This window comes from Portunus trituberculatus, chromosome 44 (assembly GCF_017591435.1).
Source record: "Portunus trituberculatus isolate SZX2019 chromosome 44, ASM1759143v1, whole genome shotgun sequence".
Taxonomy (NCBI): Eukaryota; Metazoa; Arthropoda; class Malacostraca; order Decapoda; family Portunidae; genus Portunus; species Portunus trituberculatus.
This window is the reverse complement of record NC_059298.1, coordinates 296,738-320,000: the sequence shown is the minus strand read 5'-3', so window position 1 is coordinate 320,000 and position 23,263 is coordinate 296,738. Positions and strand designations below refer to the sequence as shown.

The 23,263-nt window shown below is 42.7% G+C and overlaps 1 protein-coding gene across 1 annotated transcript in view; it reads left to right on the top strand.

Annotated features, from left to right (window-relative positions):
• The window catches only part of LOC123518624, a 155,883-nt gene that overhangs the window by 113,971 nt on the left and 18,649 nt on the right, over positions 1 to 23,263 (top strand). The window contains exon 2 of the mRNA XM_045279531.1: positions 18,831 to 18,890. Coding sequence (XP_045135466.1) covers positions 18,831 to 18,890 — 60 coding nt within the window. The remainder of the gene's footprint in view (positions 1 to 18,830; positions 18,891 to 23,263) is intronic.

Here is a 23,263-nt window from a genome sequence, read left to right as displayed (position 1 = left end):
GTATGTATTTTAGTATCTGCAGTTTCCTTTGTACCGGTTGAAATATTCGGAAGATGATAAATGAATAGGGAAAATTCACTATCTGTCTATGTATGCATGTAACAATAAACAAACTAAAAATAATACTATGAATAAAACCAATAAAGACAAAAACTGCTCCCTGGAGTGACGGCTATACCACTAAAACTGCTGTAACTAACCTAACCTATTCACAACTTACTAAAGAGATATAGTCGTACCTAATGTCACGGTAGGAAAGTCTTGTTCAATGCATCCCTCCACCTGCAGAGTCCAAGCTGGGAAACGATACAATATAAAAACACGAAAGGGAAAAAGATAAAGAAAAGTCAATTTCCTTACCTCCTTTCCCTCCAGAGAGTCCGGCAAAGGAACCTCACCTCATCTCACCAAAGAAGAATCGAATTAATTATGACACTGAATCCATCATTTAACCTTCCTTCACCCTTGCCCACCCTTGCCCTCCCTCACCCTCACCCATCCACAGATCCTAGCGCCCCTTCCCACCACGTCTCTCACCCTCCCACCCTTTCTTTCACCCTTCACTAAACCAGTGCTCGGGTCCTCCCACCAAAACATTCCGAATCCTTCACCGTCACGACAAAGGCATCACCGGGCGGCCAGTAGCATTCAGTATCTTTTACCTCATAGACTACTGATTCCTTTGCTCCCCCCTCCTGCCCTCTCCTCTCCCTCCCCGTCTGCTTGGCCAAAGGGGATCAGGAGACAGGGTCCGGGGAAGGACGGGGAGGGGGTTTTGATCCTCCTCAGAGTCAGGTCTTAAGAGGATTCGATTCCTTTAAAGCGTTTCGTTGAGGATTCTTGGGCATGATGGATGGTGGTGTTTTGAGGGCGACGGTAGCGATGATGGCGGTGGTGGTGAAGGTGGTGGTGGTGGTGTAGTTGTAGTAGGAGAGAATTCAGGTGGTGTTAGGATATTAGTGATGAGGGGAGATGGAAAACTGATGTAGTGCATGTGACAGTGCCTGGTTGGGAAAAGATGTAAAAGGGAATACTGGTGATGGTGGTGGCGGTGCGCAAAAAGAAAGAAAAAAAAATACAAGCACACAAAGAAAATATATAAAACACAGTACAGCCGATTTTGTCATAATTACTCCGATCAAATTTGTTGTTGATGATGAAAGAGTGTAGTGAGACAGCAGCGGTGATGGTGATGGCGGTGGTGACGGGGTCAGCTGAAGGTGAGGCATAGGTAAAGAGTTAGGGAGCGATGGATGTGTTGAGATATCTATGGTGTAGGGAGGATAAGTGGGGCAGGAGGGAGCAGGAAAGCTAGGGAGCCATTAGTGGTGGAAATGATACTGAAAGCGGGACGGGAACCATTCATCAGGATCGAAGGAGGTCCTGTTAATGTAGTTCTGGTTGTGGTTGTGGTGGTGTTAATGATGGTGGGGTTTACAATGTGTGTGTGTGTGTGTGTGTGTGTGTGTGTGTGTGTGTGTGTGTGTGTGTGTGTGTGTGTGTGTGTGTGTGTGTGTTTATATTCATGCATATATATATATATATATATATATATATATATATATATATATATATATATATATATATATATATATATATATATATATATCATCATCATCATCATCATTATCATCATCATCGTCATCATTACCAACACCCCAACAACCACCACGACCATTATCAATGTGCTGCTATCATTGCTGCTCTATGTACAGTACGTACGAGTATGCATTCGTATAAAAAGAAACATGGCAGCAACGATTCTAGATAGGAAAAGGTATTCGTTATGATGATGATGATGATAATGATAATATAGTAATAACAATAATAATAATAATAATAATAATAATAATAATAATAATAATAATAATAATAATAATAATAATAATAATAATAATAATAATAGTAATAATAATAATAATAATAATGATAACAATAACAATAATTCTGTTCGGATACATGAAAGCGATACCTGCAATATTGAACCAAGTATACAGTATAATGAAGCACACACACACACACACACACACACACACACACACACACACACACACACACACACACACACACACACACACACACACACACACACACTACAACAGATCCAATTCGTGTTCGCTGTATCGTGAGCCGCGTATCCACCTTTCCTTAAATGGGTCTGCCAATCGCAAGGTGGTCTCCGTCAGTGTGGTGGCGAGAGGGCTGGACGGCGGGAACGGGAAGGTGATGGGGAGGAAAGGGGGGAGGTGAAGGGCAATAGGGACTGAAGGGAGAGCGAGGAACAAGGCGTAGGAGTCATTTGAACAGCGGAAGATCACAACAGGAGCCTAGGAGCGCCTCGGGCATTGTGAGGGAGGAAGGCGAGGCGACAATGACCCGCCGCTCAAAAGGATTTAATTGAAAGCGTTCCAATTGCGAATCCCACCCACGGACCTACCAACTCTCTCTCTCTCTCTCTCTCTCTCTCTCTCTCTCTCTGGATTATCAAACTATCTATGTTGTGTAGGGAATTTTTCGTATAGCACTTACTAACCACTCTTATTCGGTTGATTCTTCATTGCAGGTTTAGAGTGGGAGAAATGGAAGATGTCTATTTAATAATCTCTCTCTCTCTCTCTCTCTCTCTCTCTCTCTCTCTCTCTCTCTCTCTCTCTCTCTCTCTCTCTCTCTCTCTCTCTCTCGCGGACCCCCTTTAATGAAATCCAATAACCTTCACGCTTTTACAAATCAGAATTAGTTTCAAAACCTAATTACCTTCATTTTGCTGTAATGGAGCCTAACTCAGGTGTGGCGGGGCGTGGGGGATTGAGGACCCACCACACAATCCCAGGTAAGGCCCCGACCACCTCCTTTCCTCCTAGTGATAAAGGACGCCGTAATTGAATCGAGCGGTGATTGTCAGACGGTGCAAAGGACTCCCATGTTTCGCTAAAAACACGAAACTCAATGTGGAGGGGGAAAAATATATAAAAGAAGAATGGAAAAAAAAAGCTTCACGCATAGTTGTTTTGTCGAGAGAGAGAGAGAGAGAGAGAGAGAGAGAGAGAGAGAGAGAGAGAGAGAGAGAGAGAGAGAGAGAGAGAGAGAGAGAGAGAGAGAGAGAGAGAGAGAGAGAGAGAGAGAGAGAAAAGTAATCCAGATCTTCGTAATAAGTATCTATATAGCTTGGTCGCTTTGAGGAACCTTGAGGGAACACCACTCTTGCAAGACCAGTTCAGATCAACACCGGTGGGCTGGCGAGCTGGTTAAGTGTCTGTCTGCTTGCTTGCTTGACTGGCTACAGGCGTCTGTCTATCTGACTGATTAGCTAGCTGACAGGATATCCATCTGTATCGCTGGCTGACTAGTTTCTGATTTGCATGACCGGCTGACTAGCAGGTTAGTTGGTTTGATAGGTGATACGCTGGAAACTACACTGATCTTTGTTTATGTGTGTTAATGCTTCTCTTTAGTTCCCTACAGCTGCTCAAAAAATCAACATTATCCTCAATTAAGGCGAAAGTAAAATTAGATAAATGAATGACTAAATAAAAACTACCTGGAGCTTCCTTCACCTATCATATCTCTACGTAGTTCTTCTTATAGTGTTTGCCGAGCCTCTGATACAAAAGCAGTTCATAATAGCGTGTATTCATCCCCATTCGATATATAGACATGAGATTCAGTAGCTTTGTGGCATCACTACTTGGGGCAGCCTTGCAGTGTAATTACGCTTCATATCTCAGTCTGCTCAGTCTTCGGCTCAGTCTGCGTCCAGCGGACCGAATGACTGGCCTTCTGATTAGATGGATAAGCGAAGATACAAATGACTGAGTGAACATTAGGCTGGATGATAAAGTTTCTTATAATCCGGGCAAAATAAGTCCTTTCTAATTGTTACCTTGAATCACTCTCCCTATAATCGCAACCTCCACAAACAGGAACAACTTGCTACACACGAAAATGAAGACCACCAGCATAACTCAAGACAATATATTTCCAAACATACCTGTCACTTACTCTTCCCTCACACTTCACAGAACGGAGGAGAGAGAGAGAGAGAGAGAGAGAGAGAGAACAAGGACGCGAGGCTAAAACTCTCAAGGGTTTTGCTACCTGGTCGTATCCTGGGACAGAGACAAATTCCGTGTGAAGGCTAGACAAAAAAGCCGCGACAAACAGAGAAATAGTGTCTTTTGCCTACGTCACGCCCCTTATGAAACAAAAGAAGTTCCAAGTTGTCGCGTCATTGAGTGTCAAAACCTGAACGTGACGGAGAGCGCCTTCGGGACACACCTGTTTGTCGCCCCTCCACAGAAAATGGGCAAACGTGAGCCCGAGAGAAAAAAAAATGAGCCTGAGTAAAGAAAACGAAGTGCGTGATGGTCGATAATGTAAACACTTCTAGACTCTCCTTGACACCTCAGCCAGACGGACAGGAACACACCTACACTGACACGCATACATATAGGGAAACAGAAAAAAATACACCGAAACGCGTATATACAAGCACAAAGATACGAAGAATGAAAACAATAAAAAGTTACAAAAGCACAACCATTTTTTTCCCTTCCACATATCAAGTAAGAATAAAGATAGACATTTTTTTTTTTCCAATACTCAAATCCATATATTTCTTTATACCTGAGCGTAGAAACCAAGAAAAAAAAACTGCCACACACACACACACACATACACACGGACTGGATGACAACGGAGAATGCCTGCCGCTAATCCGTCCCCGCCTCCCCGCATCATCTTGGGGACAGGTCCAGTGAGCGCTGATGGTATTAAGGAGAGGAAAAAAGCCCCCATCTGTAAGCCAATGAGATCCCAGCGGCTGACACTGCCTCGAGCCGCGTCTCCTGGCCAAGCACCGACAGAGACTCCACCTACTGGCCCGTTGATGGGGGTCTTTTTATTGCTATTTTTCCCAAGTTTTTTTTTTCCAGGTCTGAGTGGGCTGTTGTGTGGAGTTTTTTTTCATATTTTTTGCCTTTTTTTTCATTTAAGTCTGAGTACGAGGATGAGGTGGTGGAAGAAGAGGAGGAGGAGGAGGAGGAGGAGGAGGAGGAGGAGGAGGAGGAGGAGGAGGAAGAGGAGGAGGTGGTGGTGGTGGTTGTGGTCGTGGTGGTGGTGGTAGAAGAGAAGGAGGTTTGTTGCTATTGTGCTGTAAGGTCTTTATGCAAAACACACACACACACACACACACACACACACACACACACACACACACACACACACACACACAAATAAGGACAGTTTCTACATCTGTTATACACCACGAGGTGTTTCCTTCTCTCTCTCTCTCTCTCTCTCTCTCTCTCTCTCTCTCTCTCTCTCTCTCTCTCTCTCTCTCTCTCTTCCATGTATTTATTTATTGCCTCTAGCCTCCTTGTCCTTCCCTCTCCTTTCTTTCTCTCTTCCTCTCTTCACCTCTTCTCCTCTTCGCTTCACTTCACCCTCTTTACCTCAATCCCTCTTCTCCCGTCACGTTTTTCTTTCCCCACTTCACTACTTCCTCCTCCTCCTCCTCCTCCTCCTCCTTCTCTCGTCATATCTTTTTTTATATTTACATTACACCTCACCACTCCCTTTCCTCCCTAAAAAATTCTTTCCCCTCCTCCTCCTCCTCCTCCTCCTCCTCCTCCTCCTCCTTCTCTTCCTCTTTCTTCTACTACTACTGCTGCTGCTTTTCTTCATTATTTTTCAGTATTTTTCATTATTGTTATCATCATCATCATCATCACCGTCATTATCATTATTATTATTATTATTATTATTATTATTATTATCATTATTTGTATTATCATTATCGTCATCGTCATCATCATCATCATCATCATCATCATCACCTTTACTTTTCCACCGTCTTTTCATATCTCTATATTTCCTTCATCGTCATTCCACCACCACCACCACCACCTGACGCGTAGCCTAAGAAGACCCACGAAAACACTACAACACGACTCTCTCTCTCTCTCTCTCTCTCTCTCTCTCTCTCTCTCTCTCTCTCTGGATGTTTGTTTACCCTTGCTATCTCATATAAATAATTCCTCATTCTTCCTTCACTTCACTCTGTCCTGCGTCAACAAAAGATGGCGATTTTTTTTCTCTCTCTCTCTCTCTCTCTCTCTCTCTCTCTCTCTCTCTAAGGTGTTTTTTTATATATTCGTATGCGAATAAAAATCCACGAGTGCTTTTTATTCGTTAAATGGTGGAAAACGAAAGACTTTGTGCATTATTATTATAGTATCCCCCAGCCATCCACTCCCCGGCAGCCTCACTTCTTCCATCCCCCAGCCATCCACTCCCCGGCACCCTCACTTCTTCCATCCCCCAGCCATCCACTCCCAGGCACCCTCACTTCTTCCACACTCCCCCCCAGTCCTTCCCAGCGTCGTCACCTCCAGTGTTTCCCCCTTCCCTTGTCCCTCTCCCACAAATGCTCCATCACTTAACCCGCCTCCCCCGCACTACACGGCCCGGTAGCTCAGTGGTTAAAGCGCTGGCTTCATAAGCCAGATGACCGGGGTTCGATTCCCCGGCCGGGTGGAGATATTTGGGTGTGTCTCCTTTCACGTGTAGCCCCTGTTCACCTAGCAGTGAGTAGGTACGGGATGTAAATCGAGGAGTTGTGACCTTGTTGTCCTGGTGTGTGGTGTGTGCCTGGTCTCAGACCTATCCCAAGATCGGAAATAATGAGCTCTGACCTCGTTCCGTAGGGTAACGTCTGGCTGTCTCGTCAGAGACTGCAGCAGATCAAACAGTGAATTACACACACACACACACACACACACACATCCCCTAAAGAAGTATGTCTATGAGAAGGGTACTGCATTGCATAAACACACACACACACACACACACACACACTTCAACACCTCAATGTAAAAACGGATAAAAAATAAAGATTTCCAAATAAACTTTTGCATAATATTAATAATAATAACAATAATAATAATAATAATAATAATAATAATAATAATAATAATAATAATAATAATAATAATAATAATAATAATAATAATAATAATAATAATAATAATAATAATAATAATAATAATAATAATAATAATGATAAGAAAACAACAACCCCAACAACAACAACAACAACAACAGCAACAACAACACCACCACAATCAACAACAACAATAACAACAACAACAACAACAACGAAGCAAAATACAAGCCGTTCTGGACCACTGGCGTGAGAATCTTCACCCCGCCCCCTTTTTTTTTCCTCCTCTCATCGTTGTGCGCACTAAGCTCCGCGTCACGACCTGTCTAGGGATACAGAAAATGGGATTAAGGCGATTCACAAACAAAGAAAATGGACTCCACGTATTAACTTTGAGAGAGAGAGAGAGAGAGAGAGAGAGAGAGAGAGAGAGAGAGAGAGAGAGAGAGAGAGAGAGAGGTATAACTAACGAACCAATAACTGAACTATAGCTAAAATAAACACAAATATTCTCGCTAGCCCCACCACACACACACACACACACACATCACCCTCCAAACCCCAATTCTAAACATCTCTTACTCCCTTCTTCTCCCCCAACACACACACACACACACACACACACACACACACACACACACACACACACACACACACACACCAACAAAGCCAAGAGACACCTCAAATTTATGTACAAAGAGAGGATAATGTCAAAACCGGGTCTGCATTATGTCGGGTACAAGCGGAGGCGGAGGTGAGGAAGGAAAAGGAGACACTGAGGAAGGAGAGTGGAAGGGGAGAAGACACGGGTATCAGGGGAGGGAGCGAAGTTCAAGGCGTCGTGGTCTCGGAGGGTAAATTGGAGAGACAGAGGGAATGGGGTAGAGGAGTGGGATGGTGGGGGTAGAAAGGGACAAGTAAGGGCGTGTTGGTGTTGGACTGGGTGACGGAGAGACGGATAAGCGTCAAAAAAAAAAAAAGAAAGAAAGTAAGAGAGGAGTGAAAGGATGAAACTCTACCTTTTATTATATTGTACAGTCTCTCTCTCTCTCTCTCTCTCTCTCTCTCTCTCTCTCTCTCTCTCTCTCTCTCTCTCTCTCTTTCTGATGACACCTCAATTCCGACAGCGTCTTATAAATTTTTCGCGTTGTTTATCTCATCGAGTTTCATTTATCTTTGTTTTCCTTCCGGGCGTCTGAGTTTTGGAATTAAGCGTTAAAAACGTTGGGTCCACTTTCTTTGCTTGGTCTTGACTGGGCGTCCTTCTTTCCTTCCTTTTATCTCCCCCTCTCTTCCTCCTCCTCCTCCTCCCATTACCCTGCACCTTGATCCCTTATTAGTGAGAGAGAGTTCTTCAGTCATAAAGAGTCAGTCAACCACGGCGGAATACTTGTGTATTTTCAACTTCACTCATGCGGAGATTGATTGGTTGAGTGAGTGAGTGAGTGAGAGTGAGTGAGTGAGAGAATGATTGATTGATTGATTACTTTTGTTAGAGCCACGACGAGATCATAATGACGTCCAAACAGACATAAGGAAAGGTGTCATCGTCGTAGCATAGTAATTACCTACCACATCTCTGCGCGACTCATCGATGTGAAATAAACTGATAAAGCGAACAGTAGTAGAAGTAGTAGTAGTAGTAGTAGTAGTAGTAGTAGTAGTAGTAGTAGTAGTAGTAGTAGTAGTAGTAGTAGTAGTAGTAGTAGTAGTAGTAGTAGTAGTAGTAGTAGTAGTGGTGGTGGTGAGAAGTAGAAGTACAAATGAAATGAAGAAGAAGAAGAAGAAGAAGAAGAAGAAGAAGAAGAAGAAGAAGAAGAAGAAGAAGAAGAAGAAGAAGAAGAAGAAGAAGAAGAAGAAGAAGAAGAAGAAGAAGAAGAAGAAGAAGAAGAAGAAGAAGAAGAAGAAGAAGAAGAAGAAGAAGAAGAAGCACTAGTAGTAGTAGTAGTAGTAGTAGTAGTAGTAGTAGTAGTAGTAGTAGTAGTAGTAGTAGTAGTAGTAGTAGTAGTAGTAGTTCTTGTTGTTGTTGTTGTTGTAGCAGCAGAAATATTAGTAGTATCATTTGCAAGATTTCCACCATGAGACTCGTTTTCAATAAAGCACAGAAAAAAAGTTGCACAAATTTACACTAATACTCCCAAAATATGACAGTGTTCATTTGAATTTGCCTGAACTGTAAGCGGTGATGGATGCAATGCTGAATGTGTGGTGCCGCAAGGTTCACGATGCACTTAGCAAGCAATTTATATGCAGGGCAGTGAAGCGAAGCGAAGCGAACAGGAAGTGAGTGAGGGTGACTTCGAGGGCAAGATTAACTCAACCATTAGTAGAGAGAACATGTAAGTGAATGAATCTGGTGAAATGATAATATAATACAAATAACAAAGCAACAAACAAGTCCTCTCAGATATATAAAAGTTGAATCAATCGTAGAATTAAACAATTTTGATTTAATATTGATCACTGTAACTTTTTATTAGTTTGAGACATCGGACCTTTACTGATCAGCTATAAGTAAAAGTAGTGTTTATATTAGTGTGATGAGTGAACCGTAATGAGTGAACTAGAGTGCTGACACAATGGAGTGGAGCTTACTGGCAGTCCTGCACTCTCTATTCTATTACAAAGTGTGCTGAGCTGAACCGACACAAGTTTATGGCAAAATGTTATAAGAATATTTTTAAAAGGACTTCAAATCAATAATATCAACTAACAAAAATTCTAGAGCTCAGGTTATCAACTAAACATTTTCCTCTCCACCTAAAGTCTCCAGCAAACCATCATCCACATGAGGTGTTGAGTGACGGCTACTTATCTGTCACCTACATGGTTCTCTAAACTATGCATCGTTTCTCATACACCAAAAATCTTTAATCATACTTTTTTACAACCTACTGCGCTCACACCTCCATTCTTAACGTTGGTGCATGAGAATATCACCACCACTCTCAGCTGTGGTGGTGTTAAGTCAGTCAGCTCAGGCCTGGTGGTGTGTTCAGCAGCCAAAAGTTTCCCTGCTATCAGTGGTGATTTCATGTCGCCAGAGACAGCCGACAAAACGGCCTCGTGTGTAACAGGCGGTAGTCTCTCATTAGGATGGGCCCGCCGATTGTGTGTACCACTGGCCTCGCTCCCCGTCTATCTGGTCTTGCCCAAACTTAGCGTGAATCCTTCCCCCATAGAGGCCACCTAATTATAGATAACATTATCTACTACACACAAAGAGAGAGAGAGAGAGAGAGAGAGAGAGAGAGAGAGAGAGAGAGAGAGAGAGATTATTAATTTTTAAATCATTGTAACAAGAGTGACATGACGAAAAGAATGTATTTTATTTATACAGACTTTGCTTTTTCATCTGTTTATTTTATGCACCAGGTATGAGCAGAAAATACACACACACACACACACACACACACACACACACACACACACACACACACACACACACACACACACACACACACACACACACACACACACACACACACACACACACCATTTTAGAGACTTGTTTACTTGGTATAAGAGATGTTGTGTATAATGCTACTGACAACCTCACCAATAACAATTTAATCTGTAAATGTCATCAGTTCAATAGAGCTAAACACTCCATTACTATATAGAGTTAATTCGTGCAGAGCGATTGCCGCGAGGACTGAGTGGCACCCTGAATACGAGGAACTCCCAAAGGTTTTCACCAGTATGGAAAGAAGACCTGCTTTGCCAGTGATGCGCTGAGGATGGGTGGTTGATAACTTACTAATGCGACTATCTGTCATCCGGAACATCCCTCGTGCAGTTTTGCTGGCGCGTGAGGGACGAGATAGGAGCGTTAACAACTTAGCTAATTATATGTGCATGCTTTTTTGTTTGATTAAAGGAAAAGTTATGTATATATATATATATATATATATATATATATATATATATATATATATATATATATATATATATATATATATGATCAGCATTACGAAGAAACACATAAACAGTGATGAACATATTCCCTCTCTGTCCTCCATGAATCACGGCACCGAGCCAATCTCTGACAAATCTTGTCTGAAAATTTTCAATCCCATCCCTGTACTTCTTGTGTGGTTTCCCTCCACTGCCCCTACGATCACTCGGGGTGCGGTCAATTAGCCTTTTGCTCCTCTTGCTATCTGCCCGGCCAGCGACAAGTCCTGCACTTCAATTCTGATGCTACACTATTTCTATGATGTCTAATTTTGGTTCGTTCTCTTATCCAGGTTGATCTCTTCCAATGTGTTAGTTATATCTAGCTCTCTCTCTCTCTCTCTCTCTCTCTCTCTCTCTCTCTCTCTCTCTCTCTCTCTTGATAATGGAAGTTCACAATTATTTTTTTTCGTGCAGTGGATAGGCGGGGGGCAGCAATTAGCGTGCAGCTCGATCAGTCATGCCGGAGTGGGTGCCTGAGTAGTGAGAGGCGTGGCTGCCTTCTCCACACCCCGCACCCTGCAGCCCGGTCTGCATCACCCATAACAGAGGGACACGCGGCACACACCCAGCACACGGGTTTTTGTTAGTCGGATTCCTCGAGAATTTCCAGGTGAGATAACTGTACCTCGACCCTCTCCCATCACCTCCATCCCTCCGCCCCGCCGTCCCGCCCATCCAAGTGGAACTGATCAAGACTCGACACGTTCAAAAATGGAAGGAACTTTTCTGGAGCAAGTTCAGGGTTGCCTACTAAAAACAGTGGCCGTAACGTCACCGCGCCTCGGTCACGACGTCTCTCAGGTAAACAGGAGAGAGCGGACGCTGGCGGACGGAGACCCCTCTCCTCTCATGGGCCTTCCCCACTGGCCCCATCCTCTCCCGTGACGCGCACAGGCCCCTCGGCACCTACACCCCACCTCCCGCTGCTTCTTCTATAGATTATTGGTGATTTTTCCCCGTCAATATCGAAGAATTCTGGTTTCCTAAAGGTTTTCTCGATCTTACATGTCTTTTTTTTTCTCTCTCTTTCTTTATACATATATATATATATATATATATATATATATATATATATATATATATATATATATATATATATATATATATATATATATATATATATATATATATATATATATATATATATATATATATATATATATATATATATATATATATATATATATATATATATATATATATATATATATATATATATATATATATATATATATATATATATATATATATATATATATATATATATATATATATATATATATATATATATATATATATATATATATATATATATATATATATATATATATATATATATAATTTACTGAAAGGTCTTTCCATTTGTTTCCAAAGGATTTTTTTCTGCGTATCAAAAAAAAAATTGTTCTTCTCTTTCTCCTTTCTAGAATTTTCTCTCACCTTTGTCTTGTAAGACTTTCTTCCTGTTATTCACAACTTTTCATTTATGTCTGAAAGTTTACCTTTTATTAGAAGGATTTCTCAAATATGTCTCAAAAAGATCCAAAAAAGGACAGACCACACACACACACACACACACACACACACACACACACACACACACACACACACACACACACACACACACACACACACACACACACACATACACACACACACACACACACAGTACCCAGACAGTAATTCATTCAATTGTCAAAGACGGTCATTACGTTGGTTGAACAAGTAATTTAGCTCCTCTGTGTCTGTCGCAGCTGCCTGTGTCGGAAGGGAGAGAAGAAAGAAGGGCGGGAGGTGCAGTTTGTCGCGAAGCTGTATAAGTTTAAATACTTAACAGGGCCTCCATTGTAGCAGGAGATACTGTCCATCATAATTAAAATTCCTGGTTGTGTTCTTTGTTTCGCATGTATTCTAAATAACGCAATAACTGTATCTTAGAAAGTACCGTTGTTGGGGCAAAAATATTATCATAATTGTGTTTATTTATCTTTTGCAAGACTTGTAATTTTTGGCGGTGTATAAAGTATCCATAAAGACGTACCGCTAAAAACATATATATAACCATAACTATATACACATATTCTCTGTCCTTTATAATTATTCCTAACAGTTAAATAAAACTCTTCTGAAAAGATACCGCAGCAAAATTCTTATTGATTAGCGTTGTTACAAGTACCTCTCATTCATTGCAGGTATTCCAAGTCATGCAATAAATGTATTCTAAAAGCTACCGTTGTGAAAGCTTCCCAATGCGCTTTTACGAGTACCGTTGGCAGGGCAGTGGGTTCCTCCGCACCCTACAAGCCCCCGGCACTTCACGGTCGCCCTGCCACACCCTGCGCAGCCATCGCTTTTCACAGAGGTGTCGACAAGAAGAATTATTTGATACGCGGCTCGAATCCAGAACAGAGAGACAATCTTAAGTTCTTGGTGCCTGCGCTGCGAGGAGATCTCACGCATCGGGTGTGTAGTGTGGGGTTGTACATTGACTCCAAGATGATCCACGTCGTAAATACAGGTTGCGTCTCACACTGAAGATAGCACACCTCGAGAATCCGGGTTGAGGCGCGAATTAAAGATAGCACCCGTCACAATTACCACCGTGAGGCAATCAGAGGTCTAAGGGAAGAGGAAAACTATCGACATGACATTAATGAAATATTTGGTCCATTTCGAGGAATTGAAATAATCTCCCATTAAAGAAAAAAATGAAAAATAGACTTCCATTGTCTTTCGGCTTGGATAAAACAGATTAAGAAAAATATATCGCGAAAGAGAGAGAAAAAAAAAAACTATTCTTTTATGAAACTAAAGTGACCTAAAAAATATACATAATTTTGTTTTAATTACACTGATCCTTTAGAAAACAAAAGAAATTATTTAAAAAACAAAACAATCATAAAAAAAACATTACACTTATTTTCTTGGATAGAAAAACAAGTAAAACATCGAAAAAAAAAAAATATTACAAAGGTCCTCTTGTTCGGAAGACACAGAAGGACGGACCATAAAAGCCGAAATATCGAGAATCTTAGTCACCAAAACCGAGACTTGTACTGTCACCGAATCCTCCAGTTACATGTCCCTTCTGCAGACACGAGGAAGGCGAGGGGGTGTTAATCTAGCCTTGTATCTTGTCCCTCCTTCCCTCCCTTGTCTCTCTGCTCTCTTAACTCTCTCTCTCTCTCTCTCTCTCTCTCTCTCTCTCTCTCCTCCGTTCATGTAAAGTTGTTATTTATTTTGTTTTCCTCTCTTGTTTTACGTATTAACTTAAAGGCGAAGTTAATTAAGATCTATATCTTCTCCCATCTCTCTCTCTCTCTCTCTCTCTCTCTCTCTCTCTCTCTCTCTCTCTCTGTCTCTCTCTGGTTACATTTTCACTTAATGCTTCAGCGTTCTCTGTCTTTCCCACCGGTAACAAGACATCTCATCGCTTTCTCTCTCTCTCTCTCTCTCTCTCTCTCTCTCTCTCTCTCTCTCTCTCTCTCTCTCTCTCTCTCTCTCTCTCTGATAATATTCAACTTGTGTGCAGAATTAAGAACTGCAGAACGTTACCATTAAAAAAAAACGAGGCACAGAATAAGAATAAAAAATAAAAACCAGGTGAGTTTCCCTTCCCTCCTTCACGTCCCACTACCCTGTGCAAACGCCCCTCGCCACGCCACGAGATACACGCGTTCCTCTTCAGATTGTCCATGCGTTCGATTCTCTCTCTTTTTTAAAATGCATTATTGTTATAAGTAGCAGAAGTTCGCGTGACGTCTCCATATTGTTATTGCGGTGTTGGAAAAAAAGCACCCGAAATTTGGAGAGAGAGAGAGAGAGAGAGAGAGAGAGAGAGAGAGAGAGAGAGAGAGAGAGAGAGTGTTGGGGATTTGGTGAGGAAAGGGAGGGGTTACCAAGACGAAGGGTTGTGTGAAGGTCTGACTCTGCTGGCTGGCTCTGTAACTTTATACGTGCATAAATTTTGTGAGTAACAGGTGTTTTGTTACTTGCTCTTGTTGTGTCTATTCTCCGATCGTCTTTTGTTGTGTCTCATTGTGCTTTTACACGGGGCGATGTAATGTATGTTACAGATTATTTAGGGCAAATGGAATGAGGGTGGTAGTAGTAGTAGTAGTAGTAGTAGTAGTAGTAGTAGTAGTAGTAGTAGCAGTAGTAGTAGTAGTAGTAGTAGCAGTAGTAGTAGTAGTAGTAGTAGTAGTAGTAGTAGTAGTAGTAGTAGTAGTAGTAGTAGTAGTAGTAGTAGTAGTAGTTATAGGTGTTGTTTTAATCATCCTTGATATAGCTTTGTTCGTTGTTTTCAATATTGCTGCAACTCGGTTTTGTCGTTATTGTTGTTGCTGTTGCTGTTGTTGCTGTATACTATTACTGTTCTTGTCGGTGTTGGCGTTGTTGTTGGTGGTGTTGATGTTGTAGGTGGTGATATTGTTGCCGTGGGTGCTACATACACCAGCAGTTAGTAGTACATTCCCTCGCCCTACATCTCCTTCCTCCAGGCAAAAATGGGCGGTCTGTGTTGCCGCACTCTCTCCTACAGCCTACAACCTGGGCACACTGGTGATGAAGGAGGACGCGCACCGGCCTCCACTGCTGCCAGGCCTATACAAGCCGCGGCCGCACGGACTGATCCGCCCATATCCAATACTCGAGAATTATGGTGCCGAGATTATTACCTTGTCACAGTGCCGCGGCCCTACACCGCCTGTCTGGATGGCGGCGGTGACGACCAGAAAGGAAAGGAAAGACCTAACGCATAGCGGGCAACAGAAACAGTGCTGACTTACTTTAGCAAACTATCCGATGCAGCTTCACTACTAATGACAAAAAAAAAAAAAAAAAACAAGATAAAAGTCAGATTAGAGAACTATATTCCGCCAGGCTATTCTCCATCATCGTGGCCACCGCGCTAATACAATCTCACTCGAAGACATGCGCCATTATATCAATCAACATCGGGGCCCAAAAAATTTCTTATTCCGAAACGCATTACAACTAACAACGCTGCTAGAAAACAGTGTCAATCCTAAAGAAGTTTGTTATCTGCGTCAATAACGAAGAATGGTTTGTTATCGCACACCCACCAAGCTGATGATGATGATGACTTGTCTCGAAATTTAGTTCATCTCTCTCTAAACTACTGGTAACCAAACTGGTGGTCTCCACACTCGCAGGTGATCCAAAACTCATTTCTAAGATAATGATAATGATAATCTGCTGACACTGACTTGTTTTGCTACATCGTTTCATTTGTTGCATTACAGGACGTATTGCTCCTCGACTTCAAGTTAATTCTAAGCTAAAATAAAAAAAATAAAAAAAAATCTGTTAGCAAGTTTGTTATGAATAAAAAAAAAAAGAGAAGGAGGAGGAGGAGGAAAAGAAAGATGGAAAATAAGAGGAAGAAGAAAAAGAAAAGGAGAAAAAGAAGAAGAAAAGAAGAAGAAGAAGAAGAAGAAGAAGAAGAAGAAGAAGAAGAAGAAGAAGAAGAAAAAGAAGAAGATGGAAAAAAAATAAAACTATGATTAAACGCACCACGGAGGGCGAGAGGACCAGATAAGTGCCATCACCCCCACCTCCATCACCACCACCACCACCACAGCACCAATCCAGCTATTCGTGGCTGAGGAGAGATATATTTTATTTCCTTGAAGATTTTTGCTTTTTTTATTTGCGTCTCCTTTACTTGAAGCCAGTCACCGGTCACCTGCCAGTCAGAGGAACAGAAACCGGGTTATGACCAAATATCACGTTAATCTGGATCTGACAGAAAGAGAGAGAGAGAGAGAGAGAGAGAGAGAGAGAGAGAGAGAGAGAGAGAGAGAGAGAGAGAGAGAGTTGGGTGGGGTTTGATACCATCACTCCAGCCAGGTCTTTCAAACGCTTGGAAATAAAAGAAACGATGGTATCTTGTCGTGCCCAACGCGACGCTAAGGCCGGGTGGAGGAAGGGAAGGTGAGGGCCAAGGTCTAGGGCAGGAAGAGAAACGAAGAAGAGACAAGGGGAAGAAGAGGAAGAGGAAGTAAAGGGCGTTTCTAGTGTAGTCTCGTAGAACATACACAATGCTGTTCCGTATAAGGGGCGTGTGTGATGATGCTCTTGTGCAAGGATGCTACACTCAGGATTCTTTACTTCTGTGCTGCCTGCCTATACAGTCCTCTTGCCCTTATACATCACGCTGCTCTTCCCGCTCCTATTCCTGACTGTATTTCCTTCACCGTGGAACCTTTACGGTGTTCAGTGAGAGAGAGAGAAAGAGAGTGAGAGAGAGAGAGAGAGAGAGAGAGAGAGAGAGAGAGAGAGAGAGAGAGAGAGAGAGAGAGAGAGAGAGAGAGAGAGAGAGAGAGAGAGAGAGAGAGAGAGAGAGAGAGAGAGAGAGAGAGAGAGAGAGACTGGGGCGGTTAGGGGTTAGCGTTTGCGGTTGTCTTGTTCTGTGACTTTCTTCTATGTGAAATTTATCCGTTTTGTTTCCTCCTTCTCTTGAATATACGGAAGGGAAACGTGAATTATGACTTCTAGAACCATCTCTCTCTCTCTCTCTCTCTCTCTCTCTCTCTCTCTCTCTCACGTTGAGCACCTCGTCACTCCAAGGCCAGGTCGGGTATGGGGGCCGATCCATCGCGCGAGCCTTCCCTCCCGATAACACACACTCCCAACAGACCCCGCAGCCTCACGAATAAAGCAACACTGGAGCCGCCTCGAGATCCCCCCACTAGATTAGTACGCGACTAGAATTTTGAGCCTTGAAAACCAACAGGATCAGGAATTCGTGAACAAATGTACTTTTTCTTCCTCTCCCTTCCCCCCATCGCCACCTAAGTCTCTCCCATCATCCTCTCTTTCTTCTCAAATGGTATTATCCTTCTCTCTCTCTCTCTCTGTCTCTCTCTCTCTCTCTCTCTCTCTCTCTCTCTCTCTCTCTCTCTCTCTCTCTCTCTCTCTCTAAGTCCGTAATCCTTCAGCTTCTTCCCTTTGCAAATGTCGCCTGATCTCTCTCTTTCTCTTCGCTTTTTTTTTTTCGTGTGTGTGTGTCTCATTGCTAATCCTCTTATTCCAACCTAGCCTGTGTCTATTTCCTATCTCTGTCATCCCTCCCCTAGACTTTCCCCCCTCCTCCTCCCCCACCTCTCTCTCTCTCTCTCTCTCTCTCTCTCTCTCTCTCTCTCTCTCTCTACCTACATCTCCTGTCTCGCTACCCAGGTAAGGTCATTTATCTACCCGGTTGACGGCGCCCTTCCCACAGATATTCACGGTGATGCCTGCGAAAGATATATACACACAGATAACAGATGTATTGAGACATGGTGATAGATGCGTCGCGGAGGAGGCAGAGGGAAAATATTCTCTCTTGGATTTGTAGTTTTATGTTTTTTTCGTCCTTTCTTTTTATTGTGTGTGTGTGTGTGTGTGTGTGTGTGTGTGTGTGTGTGTGTGTGTGTGTGTGTGTGTGTGTGTGTGTGTGTGTGTGTGTGTGTGATTTTCCATTTTCCTTTTTTTTTTCTTCTTCCTCTTCTTTTTTACGGTTTTCTTTTTTTTATTATGTTTTCTTTATTGTGATGTTGGGAGTTTAGATTATAATGTGCTGGTTGAAAGAGAGAGAGAGAGAGAGAGAGAGAGAGAGAGAGAGAGAGAGAGAGAGAGAGAGAGAGAGAGAGAGAGAGAGAGAGAGAGAGAGAGAGAGAGAGAGAGAGAGAGAGAGAGAGAGAGAGAGAGAGAGAGAGAGAGAGAGAGAGAGAGAGAGAGAGAGAGAGAGAGAGAGAAACTACATTCTCTTTGTTTTTCGTTTCTTTCTTCCTTTTCACCCTTACAACCCTCGCACATAACTCCCCGCTCTTCCAGCACTACTTGATATACATTCTCCGTAACGTCTGTGTTAAGGACACACTGACGCGCGCCACTAACGTCTGTCTCCCTTTCTGTGTTCCCGCAGTTCACGTCGTCTGGGGCTGAGCGGGACGCCAGGTGTCGGCGAAACTCAGACTGTTTTATGGTGAGTGTGGCTGACAGTATACACCACGAACCCCTTGAGTATAAGTGTGTGTGTGTGTGTGTGTGTGTGTGTGTGTGTGTGTGTGTGTGTGTGTGTGTGTGTGTGTTTATTTGTCTGTGGTGTGTTTATTTAATTGCCTGTCTGGGTGTCTTGTGTGTACGTGTCTGTGCGTGTGCGTGTGCGTGAGTGCGTGCGTGCGTGCGTGTGTGTGTGTGTGTGTGTGTGTGTGTGTGTGTGTGTGTGTGTGTGTGTGTGTGTCTAGTCATCCCTCCATACACTTTGTCACGTGTCTTCTCCGTTTCTTCCCGATGAACCAAACAAAACCACCTGTTGCTTTGGTCCTTCATAATCACTCACTCCATAATAAGGCAGAGAGTGTTACGAGAGCCTTACCTTTGCGGAACATTTAAAACTGCAACCTAACAACCTACAATGATGCGAAAACGCAGAAAAAAACAAGCTACATCAAACGTATTCCTTTATTTTATTTACCTCCATCTAGACAAGTCGCACGATAGTTCAACCTCACAACAGTTCTACTCTCGACACACTAAACTGTACACATGCAAAATGGAATAAAGTAGAACACAAACGGAGAGAACAGACAGCAGTGTAGCAGAAGGCCATTGCATACGAGGGTGTTTGTGATTGGCTACACTGAAAACTAGAATAAATAATAATAAGATACGTTGGATAATAAAGACTAACACCTGTATTCTGATTATTTCCAAAGGCAATGCCAATGATTTCTTCGCGTTGTGAGTTTCTTTTTTTCTATCACTGTACATAATTGTTTGTTCATTCATCGCTAGAATGACGTAAACACTCGAAAGAAAAAGAGCAACAGTAATTTTCAACCCAATCAGTTGAAAATGATGGCGTTAAAACACCAAAAAAGCATAAGAAAGTGAAACATAACATAAGAGATTCTGAAATCAGATGAAAGAAACCGCGCTTTTTACCACATAATCCCACACGTGACCTGGTCTGAGCCAGCAAGGAGGAGGAGCAAGGAGGAGGTGTGGGAGGAGGAGAGTGGAGGGAGCGAAGGAGGGGATGGAAGGCTGGGATGGGTATCGCGGCAGGAGGCGAGAAGGTGGATTTCTTACAAGGTCACGGGCGTCGACCCTTCCCTGTAGTGGGTGTCTGTTCTCCGCCTGATATGATCGAATCTGTACATCACTCCAGTGCCCAGACCTATTCTGAAGTGCACCTAGCTCAGCCCAGCCCCTCCCAGCCCCTACCACTTCTACCCACTCCCCAGTCCAGACCCCAAATGTACTCCTGAGTCCTCACCCATCACCCCAGTCCCATCCAGGTCACCTTCGCTTCCTCAATCCTAAACTACCTTCGCCCACTTCCTTGATCATCGACAATAGCCGAGTCTGCTGTATAATCCATTAGGCTCTGGGGATTAATGGCCGGTGATGAAAGGGAGCCGAGACAGATATATTTTCCATTGGTTATTGGGGATTTGCTTACATCCATGAAATGTTCTGGGAGAGGCTCACGTCCATCAAATGACGGACTGACTGTGACGGAGGGGTTGGAGGCCACCAGGTATGAAGCGCGCACGCACACGCACGCACTCACACACACACACACACACACACACACACACACACACACACACACACACACATAATGGCCCGGTAGCTCAGTGGTTAGAGCGCTGGCTTCACAAGCCAGATGACCGGGGTCCGATTCCCTGGCCGGGTGGAGATATTTGGGTGTGTCTCCTTTCACGTGTAGTCCCTGTTCACCTAGCAGTGAGTAGGTACGGGATGTAAATCGAGGAGTTGTGACCTTGTTGTCCCGGTGTGTGGTGTGTGCCTGGTCTCAGACCTATCCCAAGATCGGAAATAATGAGCTCTGAGCTCGTTCCGTAGGGTAACGTCTGGCTATCTCGTCAGAGACTGCAGCAGATCAAACAGTGAATTACACACACAAAGAAAAAAAAATATTAGTTAAAACCTATTTCACGAAAACTTTTCTTGAGTACCATTTCGGCAAACATTTATATAGACGTTCTATTTGATATGACAGATTTGTCTGGGAAGCTTTGCTACACTCAAATGAATCAAGACCTTTGAATAATTTGCTTTACTTTCTGAAAATTAAAATGTTAGAAAAAGAAAGAAAAAAATATAAGAAAACAGAAAACAATGAAGCTTTCTTATTTGCTTTTCCAAAATCAAAGCATAATCAATATAAATTTTGATATTTCTTGTACAAAACAATAGATAAATAAAAGGACACGGCCTTCAGGATTGTCGAGTCAACCCATTGGGAATCCTAGTGCTTATACTCATGCATATAGTTATGTGAAAGTGTATAAGTACGCCACGACCAGCGAGCAGTAAGTGACCTGTAGGGGATAGCCAATAAGGTGGGGCCCCGGCACATACATCTTGCTGCCCTTGGGCAGTTTCCCTCTCTTACATAAAAATCTCTCTCTCTCTCTCTCTCTCTCTCTCTCTCTCTCTCTCTCTCTCTCTCTCTCTCTCTCTCTCTCTCTCTCTCTCTCTCTCTCTCTCTCTCTCTCTCTCTCTCTCTCTCTCTCTCTCTCTCTCTCTCTCTCTCTCTCTCTCTCTCTCTCTCTCTCTCTCTCTCTCTCTCTCTCTCTCTCTCTCTGTTGTTTGCACGAAGAACTGTACCCATGTGAACTACCACCACCATCATCACCACCACCATCTCCATCACCACCACCACTGAAATCATGCGTGACCGTCCACCCTCCCTTCACCTCACCTCTCCTGGAACGCTCCCCGAACAATGGGTACATTTAACTTACCATATAATCTCTGAGCATTAATACGGTCTGTAATCCCCTACAATCTTGCCGTTAGTGGTCGTCCTTATGATGGTTCCTGACACAAAGCTGACTTGACGACCATACCGGGAGAGGGACTGTCCGTAGGCGACCATAACAGCACAACGCTACCTGGCGCAGCTCAGGCATGGGAGTGTGTGTGGGCGTAGGAATGAGGGCAGAGATGGAAGAGAGAGTAAGTATATTAGAGCGGTGTTGTGGGAATTGTATGGGATTTAGAGCCGTTGTGCGCGACTCAGTTAGGGAGAGTGTTCAAAAACGCCCTGCTCTCTCTCACTAAGACTGTTTTCATTGGCCATGGAGATGATTAGACGTGTTCTCAAGGCTGTTCCTCCTGGTGATAATGTAGGAATCTTGTTGATCTGTCACTAAAATCGTAGAAAACAATTAAATGCTAGTGTAACTTCAACATTAGGTTTTTTAATGTGGTGAAGGTGCGGCGGGAAGGTGTTTCAGAATGTGGTCTTTTAAGAGTTTTTTTAAGTTATGAACCAGCGCGCCAACAAAGCAATTAATTCACTGTTAGATCGTTATTCCCAGTATACATCCATGACTTTTAAAACATACGATTTTGCGTTATGGTCTCTTCAATAATTCTGCAGTCTATTCAAAACAAGATATACCTCATATTTTCTTTTATTTGTGTATTTGGGAGACCATTTAAACTATTATTTACATATATTACGTTATCAAAGGACAACCATGACTTAAATTCGACCACTGCTCATACTAATGCATCTCCTTCATAACAGTCTGTGATTGAAACGGATATCAGCAATGTTTGAGGCTGTTTGTCCACGGCAGCACCTTCTCAGGCTATGATCATACAGCTTGTGTTTATCTGGTCCTCATGTCCTAAACCAACAGGTAACATTTATGTAGAAATTCAAATTGATCTTTAGAAAAAAAATAGAATAAAAATTTACGATTAGAAATATACAGCTTGTGTTTATCTAAAATAGTCTTCATGTCCTAAATAAAAAAGTAACGTACCTATCTTTAAAATTTAGAATGACCTTACGAAAACAAAAAGGTAAAATAAAAATACAACGCATCTTAATGTGTTGGAAGGATCATCTAATCACCACTACCCGTTGAGTCGAAATAGAGCAAGAGTGGATGTAGAATATAATCTTGCTATATCATCAACGAAAAGAAATACCTACATGGACGCACGAAACACGGCAGGGGAGTGGTGGTGGCGGTGGAGATGGTGGTGGTAGCAAGGATGGTGTTTGAAAATTAGTCTTATGTTTAATACCTAGTGAAATATAACTATAGTGCAGTTGTGATGATTCTAAAAATTTAGCTCTTCATGTAATGTAAGTCAGGAGGAAGAGCGCAGGACGGGGGCAGCTGAAGAACAGGGGAGAGTACTGGAAAAAGGTAGGAAGGGAAGCACAGAGTCACAGGTACTTCATGAGGGCGAAGAGTGTATGGGGAAGTGTTCGTAATGATGGTATTGATAGTTGGTGTCATTAGGGAAGGCGATTAGGGTCATTAGCTAGGAAGACCACTCAGGGATACTTCATATATTAAT